Source organism: Loxodonta africana, chromosome 2, assembly GCF_030014295.1.
Source record: "Loxodonta africana isolate mLoxAfr1 chromosome 2, mLoxAfr1.hap2, whole genome shotgun sequence".
Lineage (NCBI taxonomy): Eukaryota > Metazoa > Chordata > Mammalia > Proboscidea > Elephantidae > Loxodonta > Loxodonta africana.
In genome coordinates, this window is record NC_087343.1 from 79,988,789 (window position 1) to 80,008,791 (window position 20,003).

A 20,003-nucleotide genomic window follows, 5' to 3' on the forward strand; every position below is an offset into this window, starting at 1 on the left:
ATACTCAGGATCCCAGCTTTAACCAAATGAAACCTTTGAGAAGCCTGATTGCAGGCCTGATTATTAGAGGGGCGTGTTCCTCAGTGCACACACCCTACTTCAAGTTTGTCTCTTGCAGGAAGGGAACACTGCCCTGCACCTCGCTGCAAAACATGGTCACAGTCCTGCGGTACAGGTGCTGCTAACTCAGTGGCAAGAAATAAATGAGACCAATGAGGTAGGTATGCGGAAGCGTCCATTACAGGGCACAGGACTTAAACGTAGAAGGGTCAGAGGGAGGCTGTCAGAAAAGGAAAGGGGGAAAACCAAAAGCCACTGAGTGTCAAAATGTGATGTTAAGAGGTTCTTATTTTTTCTTTAAAGTATTCCACAGCAATTCAATTTTTAATCCATTCATTTATTCACCCATTCATTAAGAAATACTTGTTTAATGCATACTCTATGTCACTAGCTATTCTTATTCTAGAAGCCTACAGGGATAGAAAGTCATCTAAAAAAAATTAATACATTGGGCTAAATGGAATAATAGATGTGTATTTTTTTTTATACAATATGTCATGGGAACACAAAAGAAAATCTGTCTCAGAAATTACCAGGGCTTCACACCGGTTGGTCTGGTTTGAACCCCTGCTGAGAATTTGCATTTCTTACAAGTTCCCAGGAAGTTATGCATAAGAATCACCTGGGAATCTTGTTAAAATGTAGATTCTGATTCAGTATATCCGCGACGGAAATGCAGGTTTTCAGCAGGGAATGTGTTAGAAATGCAAATTCTCAACATGGGTTCAAACTGAAATGAAACGATTTGAAGCCCTGGAAATTACAGTCTTCATGGAGGAGGTGATGTATTAGCTGGGTTTTGACATTTGAGTGAGCATTGGCAGGTGGGAGACAGGAGACCATAAATGTAGGTTATTTCACATGGAGGGAACTGAGGCATGAAAGAGCAAGGCACGTTCTGGGACTGATAAGTTTAGGGTGGCAGAAATTGAGGTGGAAAAGTGGGAGCTGAGTCTGTCAGGGAAGATGATGAAAGACCGTGGAGGAGGGTTTTGGTTTTGACCTGTCAGCACCAGAGACCTTGAAGGGTGTTAAGCAGCAAAGAGGCATGGGATCCATCTTGGGTACAGGCGAGTAACCCTGGCAGCAGCTCGAAGGGTGGATTGGTGCCAGGAGAGCCTAGAGGTAGGGAGTCACAGTCAGGAGACAACAAAATGGCCGAAGCAAGAGCTGTGGGCCTCTCCTAGATGCACTCACAGTTGATGATCAAATGAAGTGATAGGAGAGGCAGAGTCCATAAGACCTCTGACTGGGCATTTAGGGAGTGGGAGGATGTTCTGACCCCCAACTTTCTGGCTTGGGCTACTGGAAGGGTGGGGTGCTTGTCCCTGAGCTGTGGAACACAGGCGAGCAGCAGGTGTGTGGGGTGAGAGGGAGGAAGTAATGAGGATTTGGATGGGTTCAGTTTGGGGCACCTGGTGGTTGAGTACATTCAGGTTGAGAGCAGTAGAGAGAGAAACTGAATCTGGGATTCCTCAGTGGGGCTGTGGCTTTGGAGGCAGATTTGTGAGTCATCTGCTCTAGTTAACCTTTGGGTCAATGACCTTTTGAATGGCTCTTTGAAAACAGGTGAGTGGAGTCCTCTCTGACTTCTTTATGTAATGTTCTGATGAATTCTAAACTTGGCTTCTCTCCTGAGAAATAAAAAGTAACATCAATCATTTAAGATACCATTGATTTTAAGTCACACCATTATTCTATGTAACACTAAGAATGCTGCCAATTAAACTATGACACAAAACTTTCCTGTAACTCAGAATACTTATATTTATTGAAAGGGATTTTTAGGAATTTTATCTTAGATTTCTATCATACGTATAAAAAATTAAGACAATTCTGGGGTCTTAAAAGCTAGTGAGCTGCCATCTAAGATGCGTCAATTACTCTCAACCCACCTGGAGCAAAGGAGAATGAAGAACACCAAAGACACAAGGAAAATATGAGCCCAAGAGACAGAAAGGGCCACATAAACCAGAGACTCCATCAGCCTGAAATCAGAACTATATGGTGGCTGGCTACCACTAATGACTGCCCTGACAGAGAGCACAACAGAGAATCCTTGATGGAACAGAAGAAAAGTGGGGTGCAGATCTCAAATCCTAGTAAAAAGATCAGACTTAATGGTCTGACTGAGAGGGACCCCAGAGAGTCTGGAGGGACCCCAGAGGACATGGCCCCTGGACTCTCTGTTAGCCCAAAACTAAAACCATTCCTGAAGGCAACTCTTCAGACAAAGATTAGACTGGACTATAAGGCATAAAATGATACTGGTGAGGACTGTGCTTCTCAGCTCAAGTAGACACACGAGACTATGTGGGCAGCTCCTGTCCGGAGGTGAGATGAGAAGGCAGAGGGGGACAGGAGCTGTTTGAATGGACACGGGAAATACAGGGTGGAGAGGAGGAGCATGCTGTCACATGGTAGGGAGAGCAGCTAGGGTTGTATAGCAACGTGTGTGTAAGTTTTTGTATGGGAAACCGACTTGGTTTGTAAGCTTTCACTTAAGGCACAATAAAAAAAGAAAAATTAAGACAATTAAGAAAACTTAAGAAAATAAGCTGCTTAAAGCATTCTTAATCTTCACATTCAGAGATTAATTCTTCTGAATCACTCTCTTACTCAGAATCTTTGATGTCCTTGCTTTTCCAGACAAAAAATTTCCTCTGCGCCTGCAAAGGACTCCCTGGGTGGTACAAATGGCTAATCTGCTTGGCTCCTAATGGGAAGGTTGGAGGCTTGAGTCCACCCAGAGGTACCTCAGAAGAAAGATCTGGCCATCTACCTCTGAAAAATCAGCCACTGAAAACCCTATGGAGCACAGTTCTACACATGGGGTCCCCATGAGTCAGAATCAATTCAATTATAACCGGTTTTGGTGTCTTCACAGGTGATGCAGTGTTTCATAAAAGGGTGCCCACCATGGTTTCTGGGATTTTTTCCTAAGCTGCCAAGGCCCATTCTGAAACTTTTAACACACACACTCTGGCAATGACAACTATATCATACTTGCCACCTGGTTGACTGAGATTGTATGAAGAATCCTGATCTAGGATATATTAACATGTGAAGTAATATAGGTTTTAGAATTGATGGAGTCCAGTAATAAAAATAGCAACTGTGAGTGGACAACATGATGAAAATAGAAGGCTATGAAAGTGAACATGTGTGATGCCTGGGACAAGTCAGCATTACCTTTGGACCAGACCAGCCTGGTCACATGTGTCGCTAGATGTGGGCACGCAGAGATTAAAAGCATGGCTCTGACTGCCACTCTCCAACTGGATAATCTTGGGCACGTTACTTAATCCCTCTCAGCCTTGGTTCTGCATCTGTAAAATACCTCCGAAGGCCATAACCAAACCAAAAAAAAAAAAAAAAACCCATTGCAATCAAGTCAATTCCGACTCCTAGCAACCCTACAGGACAGAGTAGAACTGCTTCATAGGGTTTCCAAGGAGCATCTGGTGGATTTGAACTGCCGACATTTTGGTTAACAGCCAAGCTCTTAATCACTGTGCCACCAGGGCTCCATAAAAAGTACCAGTCAATTCCAAGTCGGTTCTGACTCATGGTGACTCCATGTGTGTCAGAGTAGAACTTGTTCCATGGCTGATCATTTGGAAGGACATCCACAGGCATCCCTTCCAAGGTGACTCTGGGTGGATTTGAAATGCCAACCTTGCCATTAGCACTAAGCACGTTAACCATTTACACCACCCAAGGACTTCTATAAGGCTATGTTGTTCCTGTTAGGTGACGTTCAAGTTGGATCCAACTCATAGCGACCCCATGTATAACAAAACAAAACATTGCCCAATCCTGTACCATTCTCACAGTCGTTGCTGTGTTTGAGTCCATTGTTGCAGCCACTGTGTAAATCCATCTCGTTGAGGGTCTTCCTGTTTTTTGCTGATCCTCTGTTTTGCCAAGCATGCACTTCCTTCCCAATATTCTTCAAAAAGGATCCCCATAAGTCCAGTTCCTTTTTTTCCCTCTATCTTTTGGCTTAAACTCTCATTTTGTCCTACTAATATTTATCATAATAAGATAGGATATTACTTTTCTTTTTTTTAATGATGCAAAATTTTGAGTCGGTTTTACAGATTAAAGCTGTACTTGGTACAAATGTATTTCTTTGTATGTTTCATACTGCATTATAATTATTTATTTCCATGTTTATCTTTCTTGATAGATTTTTATCTTCTTGTGGGCAGGGTCTGTATCCTATTCATTTTTCCAATTCCAGTGCCTAGTAGTGCGTGATGTATAATAGATGGCTCATGGTAGCTATGAGTCTGAATCAACTCGAAGACAATCGTTTTGGTTTTTGGTAGGAGCATGAAAGGTAGATGGGAACTCTAAAAGCAGGCAAGATAATAAGGCAGTTAAGAGTGCAGGCTTTGGACCCAAACAGGCTGGATGTGAGTGCTAGCTTTACTACTTTTCAGCTGAGGCTTAGTTTCCATGTCTGTAAAATGGGAATAATATCAACCCCCCCCTTACAGGGCTGTTATGAGATTTAACTGTGCTAAAGCACACTGTCTTGGCAATCTAAGCTTAGTGTGCAATAGGTGCTTATAAATGCTATATATTTTTATTAAGGGTCATACCTAGCTTGTGCAAATGGTTAATGTACTTGGCTGCTAACTGAAAGGTTGGAGGTTCAAGTGCACCCAGAGGCACCTGATAAGAAAGTTCTGGCAATAAACTTCTGAAAAATCATCAGTTGAAACCCACAGTTCTAGTCTAGCACGCATGGAGTCACCATGACTAGGAAAAGACTCCACAGCAATTGGTATTATTATCAAGAGTAATGTACAAGAAAGCATACTGTTTCTCAAGTAATTTCATTCCGTGTCATGGGGGAATTGATTTTAAGTTTTTCTTTTGATAGAATGGAGAAACACCATTCCTTTTGACTGTTGAAGGAGGTCATGAAGAATGCAGTAAAGTGCTCCTGGCAGCAGGAAGTGATATCAACATTCCAGATAAAGTATGCTATCTTTGCTATGTTCGCTCCAGCAGTAGGAGGGACTCAAATGTTCTTTGGGGAATTCGGTCCTATGTTGATCCTCTCACTAGGATTTTTTTGGAATTAATATTTATCCTATGCTTTGTTTGAGGTAAGAATTAATGATTTCCCTCTGCTATTCCCTGATTAGAGCCCTGGTGGCTCAGTGCTTAAGAGCTCGGCTGCTAACCAAAAGTCGGTAGTTCGAATCTACCAGCCGCTCCATGGAAACCCTATGGGACAGTTCTACTTTGTCTTATGGGTCATTTTGAGTCAGAATCATCTTGGCGGAAACAGGTTTTCTTTGATTTTTCGATTCCCTAATTGGAACCCTGGTGGCACAATGGTTAAGAGCTCAGTTACTAACCAAAAAATAGGCAGTTCAAATACACCAGCCACCCCTTGGAAACCCTATGGGGCAGTTCTACTCTGTCCTGTAGGGTCGCTATGAGTCCGAAGACTTGACAGCACCTAACAACAACAATATACAAGACAGGTTCTGGAGAAAATAAGAATAAGAGTGTTTCTTTCCTTAAGGACTGACAGCTACCTGCTCCTTTTGCCCCATTCTAAATGATCCCACTCCCAAAAGAACGGAAGAATGGTATTGCTTTTGAGGAGGTGTCAATTAGGGAATAATCTTGTTCCCATCGAGTCGATTCTGACCCATAGTGACCCTACAGGACAGAGTAGAACTGCCCCATAGGATTTCCAAGGAGATGCTTGCTTGATATATTTTTTTCCATCCTTTTTATTTTTAATAAATTTATGTCTTTGTTTCTAAAGTGTTTCTCTTGTAGACAACATATTGATGGATCCTGTTTTTTTAAATTCGTTCTGTCATTCTCTGTCTCTTTCTGGGTGCGTTTAAACCATTTACATTCAGTGTGATTATAGATAGGTATAAGTTTATTCCTGTCATTCTGTAGTGTTTTTGTGTTTTTATCATTTTCTTTGTTCTTCTTACTCTTCTATGCAGAATTCCTTTTATTTTTTTTTTCATTTCTTTTGATTTTGTAGATTTTTGTGTTTACTCGGACTTTTGTTTTTCTTCTTTATTTTGATGAGTGGGGTTGTTAACATTCTTTGTTAACAAATTTGCCCCATCTTCCTAACTTTAAACCAGTCTTTTATTACTTGATAAAGTTTTGACTTCCTCTCCATTTGAAAGTTCTATACCTACCGTTTATTCCATCTTTTGTTGTTTTGATGTTGTTGTCATTTACAGATTAACCTCTCTGGGTCCCTGTTGTAAATTTTTTAGTTTTGTTTTATCCTTGAGAGTTCATTATCTAGGTTGGCATCTGGCTGATGCTGTCTTATGTTCTCGATTCAGGTTGTTTGCTCTCTAACTGAAGGACTCCGTTTGTGAGTTTGGTTTGGTTTTTACGTATTCCCTTAATTCTGTTTCTCTGGAAATGTCCTAATTTTGCCATCATATTTTCTATTTAAGTGAGAGTTTTTTGGGGTATATTATTCTTGGTTGGCAGTTTTTTTCTTTCAGAATTTTATATATGTCATTCCATTGCCTTCTTGCCTGCCTGGTTTCTGCTGAGTATTCAGTGCTTAGTCTTATTGTTTCCCCTGCGTGTGTGACTTTTCATTTTTTCTCAAGCTGCTCTCAGGAGTCTTTCTTTGGTTTAGTGAGTGTGAGTACGATATGTCATGGTGTTTTTCTTTTGGGGTCTGTCCTATGTGGGGTTTGTTGAGCTTCTTGGATAGTCGGCTTTTCATCTTTCATGATAGTAGGGAAGTTCTCTGTCAGCAAATCTTCAGTGATCCTGTCTGTGTTTTCCATTTTCTCCCCTCGTTCTGAAACTCCAATCAGACACAGATTTTTGCTTCTGATTGTATCCCACATCGTGCCCAGGGTTTCTTCATTCTTTTCTCTGATTTTTCCTCAATGTGGTATTTAAGAATTTGTCTTCAGTTTTACTGATTCTTCCATTGTTTCCAATTTTCTCCTAAAAGCTTGTTACACTGTCCTATTCTGAAATCTTGTTTATCTTTTGGATTTCTAATTGCTGTTTTTGTATGATTTCTAGTTGTTTATCTATTTTGTCATACTGTTCCTATATTATTTTCCTGATTTCTTCTATTGTTTTGTCTGTCTTTTCCATGACTTTATGCATTTTTTCCTTATCCTTTTCTGCATTTTCTTTCATCTGGTGGAGAACCCTGAATATTAGAGTTCTGAATTCCCCATCAGGTAGTTCCAGTACCTTTTCTTCTAGTGGCAGGTCATCTGATGTTTTATTTTGGTCTCTTTCTGGAGCCATCCTCTCCTGTTTTTTTTATATGTCTTGATATTATCTGCTGTCTCTGAAACATTCAGGAATTATTTTCTTTATTCATTTATTGTAGATGTGATTGTTTTGTCCTGTGCTTATGTTCTATTTGGTTATGTCTGGGCAGGCAGGCTTGATGTATTTTGTTGCTTGCTCACCTATGGGCATGATTCTTCACACCACCTTTTCCAAGTGGGTAGGTTCAGTCACTTAGCTATAATGCAGCTGGGCAGGGTCTGGGGGACCATGCCAATACCACTCAGGGGCATTGCACTGGCACATGGTACAGATAAGCAAAGGGGAAAGGAGAGGATGCAATGTGCAGAGCTAAGTGGTGGGTAAAAGAAGAGAGAAACAAAGGCAAAAAAAAAAAAAGACAAAAAATGAAGTAAAAAAATAATAAAAAGTAAATAAAATGGTGATACAGTGGGATTTGATGAATAGGGGTGGGGCAGACCCCGACGAGGCTGGGTTCTGGTGGCTCTTTAGCCAAGCGGTATGGCTTTGCCTGTTGAGAAGCAGTGTGGGTGTCACACAGGGCTAGGTGGGCGGGAGAAAGGAAAGGGAAATAGAGGAAGCCAACAATCAAATAAGAAAATAAAAACATCAAAATATGGTGGTGGGTGTGCTGGCTGTTGGGGGCAGGGCCAAACTGGGGTGGTGGCAAGCTGATGTCTCTCTCACTGGGTGGCACAGCATGGCCCATTAGGAAGGGGCAGAGGCAGTGAAGGATCTAGGTGGGAGGGAGAAGGCAAAGGAGAGGGGAAAAGATAAAGAAAAATATAAAATATGGTGCTAAGAGGCTGACCTCTGGGAGCAGTACAGACCTGGGGAAGCCATGTGCCGAAGGCTCTCCAGCCCAGTGGTATAGCTAAGCCCACCAAGAAGTTCAGGGTGGTGCATGGGGCTGGATGGTTGGGAGAGAGGACAGGAAAGAAGGGAGAGAGAGAGGAGAAACAATAACAATAATAACAACAACAGAAAAAAAAAAGACCAAAAAACAAACAAATAATAAATGAAATGGCACTGAGGAAGCCAGTTGATGGTGGCACATGCAGTGATTCTCTATCTGAGCTGTGCAGCACAGCCCCTTCAGAAGGGGTGGGGGTGGCGTACAAGGCTGTGTGGGTGGGAGAAAGGAAAGGAAGTAAAAGAGAAGAAACAGAAAAAAAAGAAGAAAAAAAAAGAACAAAGCAAGCAAACCAAAAAATTGCAGCCCATCAAGAAGGGAAAGGGATGGCACACAGGACTAGCTGAACGGCAGAAGGAAAAGGAAAGGAAAGAGAGAAAACCAACAGAAAAAGCCAAATAATATTAATAATAAACAAACAAACAAAAAGAACAAAGCATACAAACCAATCACAGCCTGTCAAGAAGGGAAGGGGATGGCACACGGGGCTAAAGAAGCAACAACGACAACAAAGCCAAAAATTAAATTTAAAAAACAAAAGTTAAAAAAAAAAATGGGGCTGAAGGGGCCATTGGGGGTGGGACGGACCCCAGCTGCAGTGATCTAGTATCTCTCTGGCCGAGTGACTACGGCCTGTTGGCAAGCGATGGAGGTCTCGTACAGGGAATAAGTGTGTGAGGTGGGAAAACGTGTATCCCTGGTTACCAGGTGCTCTATCTCCTGCTGGAGCTCTGTGAAGTTGCCCTCCCGTACTCCCTGAGTTCTTTGGCAGCTGAAGCCCAAGGTGGTGAATCCGGCCACGTTAGCTGGTATGCGACCTCCACTCCATAACTCTCCTCATTCTCTGTTCTCTGTCAGTTTTTTATTCCATTTGGTGTTTGATTGAGTTCTTTGTTCCTTCACTTGGTACTTAGGGTTCCAGGATTGACGCTTGTTTCTGTTTTACTTAGTTTTTCAGGTCTTTACTGCAGAGGGCCCGCATGGTGCTTCTGTCTATAGCATCGTGTTGACTCTGCCTCCTGAGCTTGTCTTCAGATAGCTTACTTTCTTTTTCAATATTTCTAATTTTTAAATTATAATGAAAATAACTCATGAGAAAAATGTGAACAGTATCAAAGGGTTTATAATACAATGTGTCTTACTCCAACCCCACATCTCACTTTCATTCTTCAGAACTAACATTATTAATAGTTTATTTAATCTTCCAGGAATTTTCTATGCGTTCACATGTGTCGGGGGACAGCCCCAGCAAGGAAAGACTCTCACTGTGTGTCTTGGCAGATAATCCGAAGAACTGACACATAGCCCTTTCCAGATTCATGCGTTCAGGGAAACTTACTGACACAGGCAAGCAGCTGCCCTCCAGTGGGAGCTGGCTGGAGTATTTTCTGCAACGACTAGCAAGGGACCCAAGCTTATATATCATTCCAGCTGGGACCAAGGCTCACTGTTTTCTCCCACGTCCTTGGACAGTCAGTGTTCCAGGGGACTTCACGTCCAGGCCCAGATGTTTTTCTTCTTGTAGTTAAGGCATTTCTCAGCCTTGGCTGCTGGCCCAGTCATGCCACTCCCGGCCTTGTACCTTAGCCCAAATCCATCCCGAATTCATCCCCAGCATGCTTCGGGGAAGAGCAAAGGTGACTCCATTAGGGAGGGGATGCATATAGCTGAATAGCATTACCAGACAACATGGAAAATGTAATTAAGCACACATATGTGTACAGACTGACACCACATAAATGTTGGTGTGGTATGTATATGACATACATGTATAACACAAACATACACTTCTCTGCGCCTTTGATTTTTCAGTTGCTGATATTTTCTGGGAGATATTTGCATATTAGCCTAATGTATTAACAATTCTTTTTCAAAAGGTATGAAGTTAAACACTAGAATCAAGAAAAAAGTTCAAAATTGGCAATGTTTTGTACCTTTGTATTCTGCTTGCAAGAATGTAAATTTGTACACCCTTTAAAAAGCATTTTGCCCCTTTCTTTTAAAAAAAAAATTTTTTTATGGGAAATTATGCTAAGTAAATAATCTAAAAGAAGGAAAAAGCTACATGCATTAAGATAGATGTTGAAGTTACCTCCGATAGACAAGAATTAGATACAACCTGAGCAATGAATGGCAGAGGAAGGTTGAATAAAAGTTTGGTGCACCTGTTCCTTGGAAAATTATGTAGCCATTAAAAAATAATAGGCATCAACACGAAATATATTGCAGCTTAGAAAAATATTCATGATAGAACACTCGTTGAAACAATCATACATGTTTGTGCATATATTTTCACTTTATATAATTTACGTATTCATGGGTAAAGATTGTGAGGGAAATGATAATAGTGTGAGTTGATTCTCGCTGATATTACAAGGTTACTTATACAATAAGTAAACCAAAAATAAAGAATTCATGGGAACCACGCAATATTCACAATTTGGAAAAATGTGTTGCTTTTTAGTCACTGTGCATGTGATACCCACCTTGTTCCTGGTCCATGTCCGTCCTTGAGTCCCTGGAAGGACCTTCCTGGTTAGCAAGATTCTCTTATGCTCACTCCTTTTTTTCCTGTATCCTCCCACACTTCTGTCTTTCATTGCTTTGCCCTCAGAGGGATGTTGTTTTCCAATGGTTTTCACGTGCACGTGCTCACCCCACCTGGTTAAGATTGCAAGCTCTACTTGCTAGATATCCGCACCGCCATGGCTTCAGCTGCTTTTTTAACAGGCTCTAGACGGCACTGGGTTTCTGGGTTAAGGCAGACTGTAAATTGTCCTAAGTCCATGTTTCAGCTTTTACATTTTCTGGAGTTTTCTCTCTGAGTTCATTAGCACACTTCCTGGATCAACAACCTCAGCCCCCTTTGCCGTCCACACCCAGTGAAGACGCTGGGGAAACACTCAAATGTGGAGCAAGAAGCCAGCAGCATGGAGACACGACACGGGGATGGGTTTAACGTTTGTTTGCTTTCACACCTGTAGGTAATTAATTACCATGTTTGGTCATGGAGATGCTTCACCTGCTGACACTGGTTAGTCTTGGTCTCCAGGAGATTGCTTTTGTGTTCCCCGCCCCCAACCAGGGGGAGGAGGTAAAAGGGTTGAGTCTTTTCTGAGTAGGTAGTTGGAGTGAGATTATTTTTTTTTTTGGGGGGGCTTTCCTTCATTTGTGTTAGATTTAGACGCCACCCAGAGTTTGGTTAACAGGCTCTCTTCAGGGCTTTATTAACTGCCACTAGTCCAATAAGGCTTTTCTGGCCCCATTACTGTTGTTTGTATGTCCTAAAAACTCATATTTCTGGAAACTCTACATCTTATCAAACATATTTAAATGCCCTCTCATCCTATATTAAATACATTCTTTGGGCCACAAATTATTTTTAATTTTTTTTCTATTTTTGCCTTTAATGCTATCTGGCTAGAAAAAAATCATTTATGATTGACTCTGATTTCTTAGAACTACGTGTACATTCTTGGGAACATGGGTAAGGTGAAAAATTTTAACTTATGAATTGTTTACAAACAAAATAAATATTTTATGATTTTACATTTAGCAACCAATGAAGTATGACCGTGTCAATTAAAAATGTATTAACTTCAATTTCAAGGTTTTCTTTTAGTATCTCAGAACAAATAATTTGTTCTTTTTCGGTTTCAATATTTCTTTGGCCCTTATGTCCATTGGCCCTCTATGCTGTGCTGTAGTGCCTCATGGGTAAAATCTGCAGCCTCCCACAGCTACCCCTGCAGCAAGATCCCCAACCTTGAGTTCCTCACAGACTTGTTCCTGCCATAGGGGGCCTGAGATCTTCCCAGTGAGGGCACTACTTTCTATTCTAATATCAGTTTAAATGTCGCCTTATCCAAGAAACCTTCCTTGATTAACCACTAGAAAATAGCCACTCAGTCATGTTATCTTACTTCTCTTTGTACCACTTATCACTAGCTGATACTAGTCTAATAACAGCTAGAATCTAATAAATGTATTATATGAATATATATAATAAATATATTCTAAATATATCGATTTACTGACCTACCAGCCTGTAATCCATAGGTGAATTGATTGTCCATTTCCGCTGGAATGTAAAGCTTATAGTATCAGAGATCTTGTTAGTCTTATTCACAAGCTGATCTCCCTACTATCTAACATAATGCCTAGCACATAGTAGATGTTCAATAATTTTTTTGTGGAATGAATAGAATGGTAGTTATGATTATCATACACATTTACTAGCTTATTTATACTCCCTCTATTACCAAGTTTGAAAGAAAGAGGTAGGATGGTATGATGGCAGAATAATTCCCCCTCTTGCCCTAAATATGCCCAAGTCCTAATCCCTGGAAGCTATGAATATGTTAAGTTACATGGGATAGGGGAATTTAGGTTGCAATGAAATTAAGGTTGCTAATCAGGTGACCTTAAAATGAGATTACCCTGGATTATCCAGATGGGCCAACTGTAATCACAAGAGTCCTACAGAGTACAAAAGGGAGGCAGAAGATGAAGTCAAAGTGATTGGATGTGAGATGGACTCACCTTTCCATTGTTGGCTTTGAATATGGAGGTAGAGAGCCACAAGCCAAAGAACATGGGCAGACTTTAGAAACTGGAAAAGGCAAGGAAACAAATTCTCTCCTATACACCCCCAGAAGGGAATACAGCCCTGCTGACACCTTGATTTTAACCCAGCAAGACCCATTTCAGACTTCTGACCTCCAAAAGTGTAAGATGATAAATTTATATTGTTTAAGCCACTAAATGTTGGGGAATTTGTTATAGCAGCAATGGAAAATTATATGAGTGGTTATATCATTTTTACTGATAAAGACAAAGTGAACCAGACTTGATAGGTCACTTATACAAAGCCATATAGACATTCAGTGTCAGTTCAAGCTAGAATCCAGTTGGCCGAAGTATATATTGTTCCTATTAGCATCTGTTCCAGTTATCTATTGCTTCATAACAACCCAAAGCATAATGGCTTAAAACAATTATTATCTTTATTATCATTATTTTTACTATCTTTTGTGATTCTGTCGGTTGACTGGGATCAGCTGGGAGAGTCTCACTTTGGATCTCTTATGTGGTTATGCATTATGGTGTTGGCAAAGAATATTGGATATACTATGGACTTACAGAAGAATGAACAAATCTATCTTGGAAGAAGTACAGCCAGAATTCTTTTTAGAAGGGACGATGGTGAGACTTCATCTTACATACTTTGGTGTGTTATCAGGAGGGACCAGTCCTTGGAGAAAGACATCATGCTTGGTAAAATAGAGGGTTCACCTCTTGTCTGTCAGTTTGTCATACTGTGGTGGTTTATGTTGCTGTGATGCTCGTAGCTATGCTACTGGTATTTTGAATACCAGCAGGGCCATTCTTGGTGGACAGATTTTAGTGGACCTTCCAGACTAAGAAAGACTGGGGAAAAGGACCTGGTGATCTACTTCTGAAAAAATTGGCAAGTGAAAACATTATGGATAGCACCTGAACATTATCTGATGTCATGGATTGAATTGTGTCCCCCAAAAATATGTGTATCAATTTGATTAGGCCATGATTCCCAGTATTTTGTGATTGTCCACTATTTTGTCATCTGATGTGATTTTCCTGTCTTTTAAATCCTACCACTAAGATGTTAATGAGATAGACTAGCGGCAGTTGTGTTGGTGAGGTGGCAATCCTGGTAGTGTAGTGGTTAAGAGCTACAGCTGCTAACCAAAAGTTTGGCAGTTTGAATCCACCAGGTGCTCCTTGGAAACCATATGGGGCAGTTTTACTCTGTCCTATAGGGTCACTATGAGTTGGAATTGACTCAACAGCAACAGGTTTTTTGGTATGCTGATGAGCTCTACAAGATTAGATTGTGTCTTAAGCCAATCTCTTTTGAGGTATAAAAGAAAGAAGTGAGAAGAGAGACACAGGGACCTTATACCACCATGAAACAAGAGCCAGGAGAACAGTGTGTCCTTTGGACCTGAGGTTCCTGCACCGAGATGCTCTTCAAACAGGGGAAAATTGATAACAAGGACCTTCCTCCAGAGCTGACAGACACAGAAAGTCTTCCTCTGGAGCTGGCACCCTGAATTTGGACTTCTAACCTCCTAGACTATGAGAGAATAAATTTCTCTTTGTTAAAGCAATCCACTCGTGGTATTTCTATTATAGCAGCCCTATATGACTAAGATATCTAATATAGTGCTGGAAGATGAGCTCCCCAGGTTGGAAGGCACTCAAAATGCAACTGGGGAAGAGCTACCTCTTCAAAGTAGTCGACCTTAATGACCTGGGTGTAGTAAAGCTTTGGGAACCTTCATTTGCTGATGTGACATGACTTAAAATGAGAAGTAGCTGCAAACATCCATTAGATACCAGAATGTGGAATGTACTAAGTATGAATCAAGGAAAATAGGAAGTCATCAAAAATGAAGTGGAACACATAAAGATCAATGTCCTAGGTATTAGTGAGCTGAAATGGACTGGTATTGGCCATTTTGAATTGGGCAATTGGTGGGTCAAAACCACTGGCAGCTCTGAGGGAGAAAGATGTGGCAGTCTGCTTAAGTAAAGATTTACAGCCTTGGAAACCCTATGGAGTCCCTATGAACCAGAATCGACTTGACACGATGGATTTGTTTTTATTTTTTATGCTTTGCTGGGAATGGCAAATCGAAGAGGAATAGCATCACATTCATCATCAAAAAGAACATTTCAAGATCGATTCTCAAGTACAGTGCCGTCGGTGATAGGATAATACCCATACACCAACAAGAAATACCAGTTAATATGACTATTATTCAAATTTACCACCAACCACTAATGCTAAATGTGGAGAAACTGAAGACTTTTACCAACTTCTGCAGTCTTGATTTCATCAGGGTGCACTCAATATGCATTGATAATTACTGGTGATTGGAATGTGAAAGTTGGAAACAGAAGAAGGATCGGTAGTTGGAAAATATGACCTTGCTGATAGAAATGATGTCAGAGATTACATGACAGAATTTTGCAAGACCAGTGATTTACTAATTGGAAATGCTTTTTTTTCAACAATGTAAATGGTGACTATACATGTGGAGCTTGCTGGATGAAATATGCAGGAACCAAATTGGCTACATCTGTGGAAAGAGATGATGGAGAAGCTCAATATCATCAGTCAGAACAAGGCTAGGAGCTGACTACAGAACAGATCATCAATTGCTCATATGCAAGTTCAAGTTGAAGCTGAAGAAAGTTAAAATAAGTCCATGAGAGCCAAAGTATGACCTTCAGTATATCTCACCTTAATTTAGAGACCATCTCCAGAATAGATTTGATGCATTGAACACTAATGATGGAAGACCAGATGAGTTGTGGGATGACATCAAGGACAACATACGTGAAGAAAGCAAAAGGTCATTAAAAAGACAGGAAAGGAAGAAAAGACCAAAATAGATGTCAGAAGAGACTCTGAAACTTGCTCTTGAACATAGAGTAGCTAAAGCGGAAGGAAGAAATGATCACATAAAAGATTTCAAAGGGCAAATCTAGAAGACAAAGTATTTTAATGAAATGTGCGTAGACTGGAGTTAGAAAACCAAAAGGGAAGAACATGGTTGGCATTTCTTAAGCTAAAAGGACTGAAGAAAAAATTCAAGCCTTCAGTTGCAATACTAGAGGATTCTATGGGCAAAATATTGAATGATGCAGGAAGCATCAAAAGAAGATGGAAGGCATACACAGTTACTGCACCAAAGAGAATTGGCTGACATTCAGCCATTTCAGGAAGTAGCATATGATCAAGAACCGATGGTACTGAAGGAAGAAGTCCAAGCTGCACTGAAGGCTTTGGAGAAAAACAAGGCTCCAGGAATTGATGGAATACAAATTGAGATGTTTCAACAAACAGATGTAGCACTGGAAGACAGCTAGCCTGGCCAGTTGACTGGAAGAGATCCATATTTGTGCCCGTTCCAAAAAAAGACGATATAACAGAATGCAGAAATTATTGAACAATATCATTAATAATATCTCACGCAAGTAAGATTATGCTGAAGATAATTAAAAATAATTGCAGCACTGCATCAACAGGGAATTGCCCGAAATTCAAGCTGGATTCAGACGAGGACGTGGAACAAGGGATATCATTGCTGATGTCAGATGGATCTTGGCTGAAAGCAGAGAATATCAGAAAGAATGAACAAATCTGTCTTGGACGAAGTACAACCATAATGCTCCTTAGAGGCAAGGGTGGCAAGAGTATGTCTCACATACTTTGAACATGTTATCAGGAGGGACCAGTCCCTGGAGAAGGACATCATGTTTGGTAAAGTAGAGGGCCAGTGAAAAAGAGGAAGACCCTTAATGAAATGGATTGACACAGTGGCTGCAACAGTGGGCTCAAGCATAACAATAATTGTGAGGATGGCTCAAGACTGGGCAGTGTTTCGTTCTGTTGCGCATACTGTCACTATGAGGCAGAACCAACTTGACGGCACCTAACAACAACACAACAGGAGCAGAAGTTCAGAAGAGACAAGGACCTTCCTCCAGAGCCAACAGAAAAAGCCTGCCCCTAGAGCCAAGAATTCTCACAGTTAGCCTCCTAAACTGTAAAAAAAAAAAACATTTCTGTTTGTTAAAGCCACCCACTTGTGGTATTTCTGTTACAGCATCACTAGGTACCTAAGATATACACTGTATTAGTGTTCTTAGGGCTGCTGTAACAAAATGCCACAAACTGGGCAGCTTATAAGAACGGAAACTTATTGTCTCACAGTTCTAGAGGCTGGAAGTCCCAGATCAGAGTGTTGGCCATGTTGGTTCTTCCTGAGGCTTTAAGAGAAAATGTGTTCCATGTCTGTCTCTTAACTTCTGGTAGTTCAGGTGTTCCTCAGCTTGTAGCTGCAGTGCCTCATGGTGTCATTCCCTGTCTCCCTGTCTCTGGGTCTCTTCTTCTCTTTTGTAAAGACATTGGTCATAGAGGATTAGGACCCACCCTACTCCAGTATGAGCACAGGGAGCATGAGGAGGCAGCCAGTAGGAGTGACCAAGAGGTGCTAAAGGAGTTGAGCAAAAGGGCAATGAGGGAACAGTGAACATGGGTAGAAATCACACTATGCTTTGAAGCCATATCTGGAAAAGGGAGTGCTGGTGGTAACCACAGACACGGAAGCAGGCAAGTATTGAGGTGCTTCTTTGGGCCAACACCAGATCACTTATTTGTGCTCAGTTAGGGGGTTTGTGGGGTTTATAGAGAGAAGACTTGTTTTTAGTCCATGTCATACTTCCAGGAGAAGCCGGGGGGAAACTGTTGCTGTTGAGTTCAACTCATGGCAATCCTATGGGACAGAGCAGAACTGCCCCACAGGGTTTCCAAGGCTGTAATCTATATGGAAGCAGAATGCCACATCTTTCTCCCACAGAGTGGGCAGTGGTGGCTTTGAACTTCTGACCCTTTGATTAGCAACTGAGTGCTTAACCACTGTACCACCAGGGCTCCTTCCAGGAGAAAGGAAAGAGAGATTTAGCTCAGATTTGCCTGAGACATATGGACTCTGAATGTTTTTTATTTTAAATACTTATTTTCAGTGGCAATAATCACAACCAAACATACATCCTTTCACAATTTCTACATGAACAGTTCAATAACATTGGTTACATACTTCCCATTGTGTCACCATTCTCACTATCTCTACCTATATTGTTGAATCACTATAAATTTAGGCCCTCTGCTCCTTAAAGATCTGTACTTTAGATTAACTGTTGTGAGATTGAGCTCATATAGATAATTCTCTAGAAGAATGCCATGTTCAAGGCAAACATTTTCTGTTTATTGGGCTGGACTCTGGCTCTTTTTATGGGGGACACTTAGAAATAACAGCCCCCCAAAATAAATGGAAACACATTGAATTTTTAAATTTGTCATAATATTTAATTGTATTAATTAGTTATCGTGTGATAAGCACCAGAAAGCATGTTGAATTCTGATGGGAATCTCTCCCTGCCCTTTCCGTCTGTCTCTTGCAGCTCAATGTCAATGCTTTGCAGATAGCAACCCGGAATGGCCACGGATCTCTCGTCAGTTTTCTTCTCAGGGAGAACGTTCATTTGCACCAAAAAGTGGAAGTGAGTCTATTACAATAACACAGGCTTTGATTCCAGAGCTGAGAGGCAGGCTGTGCAGGGAGATGCTCCCTGTAGATATGCCTGGGGAACGAGGTGCCACACAAGGGAGGAATTCTTTCTGGGAAGGTGGACTGACTTCTCTTGGACACTGTCTTAATCTTGAGAAATAAGATCTGGAGGATGAATTTTAGAAAGTCATTGAAGTTCCAAAACAAAAGGAAATCTTTGCGTTTTAAATGTTTATATTTAATGCAATAAAACTTTCTCATGTGTCTAGCGGTGCCATTATTCTTGTATTAAATTTATCTGTCTGGGAAAATGATGAAGCTGCTGTAAATATGAAAAAGAATGATAATTTTCTTCCTTCACTGAAGAGATATTGTTTTTCTTTTGAAAGTCAATCCTTTGTACTGACTTAGGTTTTCTAACATTTGAATTGCCTTTATTTGGTAAAGTTAACAAAGGCCCTCTATGCTGGAATTAGATGGGAAACATTCCTCGATTTTTCACTGTATTTTCATTTCCCCAGTGAGAGTATTATTTTCTCTGATCTTGCTTATCCATTACTATTTATTGTATTAACTTGAGAGAAGGGATGTGATTTGAACCATGTCAGATTGTTTTTGAAGAGCGGTGTTCAGAGAAATTGGCTCTAAACTTGCCTGATCCAGGCCAAGAGCACTTCCTGCTTGTTAGGAGGGGCTGGGCCCCAGCAGGGCAACAGGCCTTGGCAGGAAGAGCACTGCCCACTTCTCTGGGATGAGGGATGCTTTCTTTTTTATGTTTAGTGCTGCAAGGGAGAAGGTTATTCCTGAGCAGAAGAGACTTGCATCAGCCTCCCTCAGCCCTGTCTCTGTCTCCCTTTCTTTTCCCTTGCTTGCCATGGTCAGTCTCTGACTTTCTCAGCCGTGGTGTCTTACCCTCTCACCTACTCTTCCTTTGTATGCTGGGACTTCTTGCCAACTCACTACTTCTCTCTTCTACCAGTGTACCCCTGTCTTCTGAGAAGGAGCCTCATGCTGAGGGTGAAGTTGGAAGGTCTGGGTTCACGTCCTGCTTCTGGCACTTCTTAGCTGTGTAGCCTTGTGAAATTTGCTTAACTTGTCTGTGCCTCATATATAAAGTGGCAAATACAAGGTCTAATTCATGCTGTTATTGTGAATGAAATGATTCCTAAAAAGCCCTTAGCCCAATGTTTAAAAAAGACCATCAAATGTTGGGCCAGTGAGTGTGTAATAAGTAATGTTATAAGATTATTATTAATATCAGTTACAGTTCACAACACTTTATACTCCTGGTTAGTTTTCTTAAGGCTGCCATAACAAAGTACCACAAAGTGGGTGGCTTTAAACAACAGAAACTTATTTTCTCACAGTTCTGGAGGCAGATAGTCTGAGATCAGGGTGTCAGCCATGTTGACTCCTTCTGGGGCTTTGAGCATCTATTCCATGCCTCTCTCCCAGCTTCTGGTAGCTCCAGGAATTCTTGGCTTACAGCTACAGTGCCCCATGGTGTCCTTCCTCTGTGTCTCTTCTCTTCTTTTATAAGAATAGTGCTCAGATAGGATTAGGACCCATGCTGCTCAGGTATAACCTCATGTTAACTGATAACATCATCA

At 41.0% G+C, this 20,003-nt stretch overlaps 1 protein-coding gene across 1 annotated transcript in view; it reads left to right on the plus strand.

The window, feature by feature from the left end:
• The window catches only part of ANKDD1B (ankyrin repeat and death domain containing 1B), an 81,024-nt gene that overhangs the window by 34,742 nt on the left and 26,279 nt on the right, over positions 1–20,003 (plus strand). The window contains exons 7-8 of the mRNA XM_064273289.1: positions 119–217; positions 18,287–18,385. Coding sequence (XP_064129359.1) covers positions 119–217; positions 18,287–18,385 — 198 coding nt within the window. The remainder of the gene's footprint in view (positions 1–118; positions 218–18,286; positions 18,386–20,003) is intronic.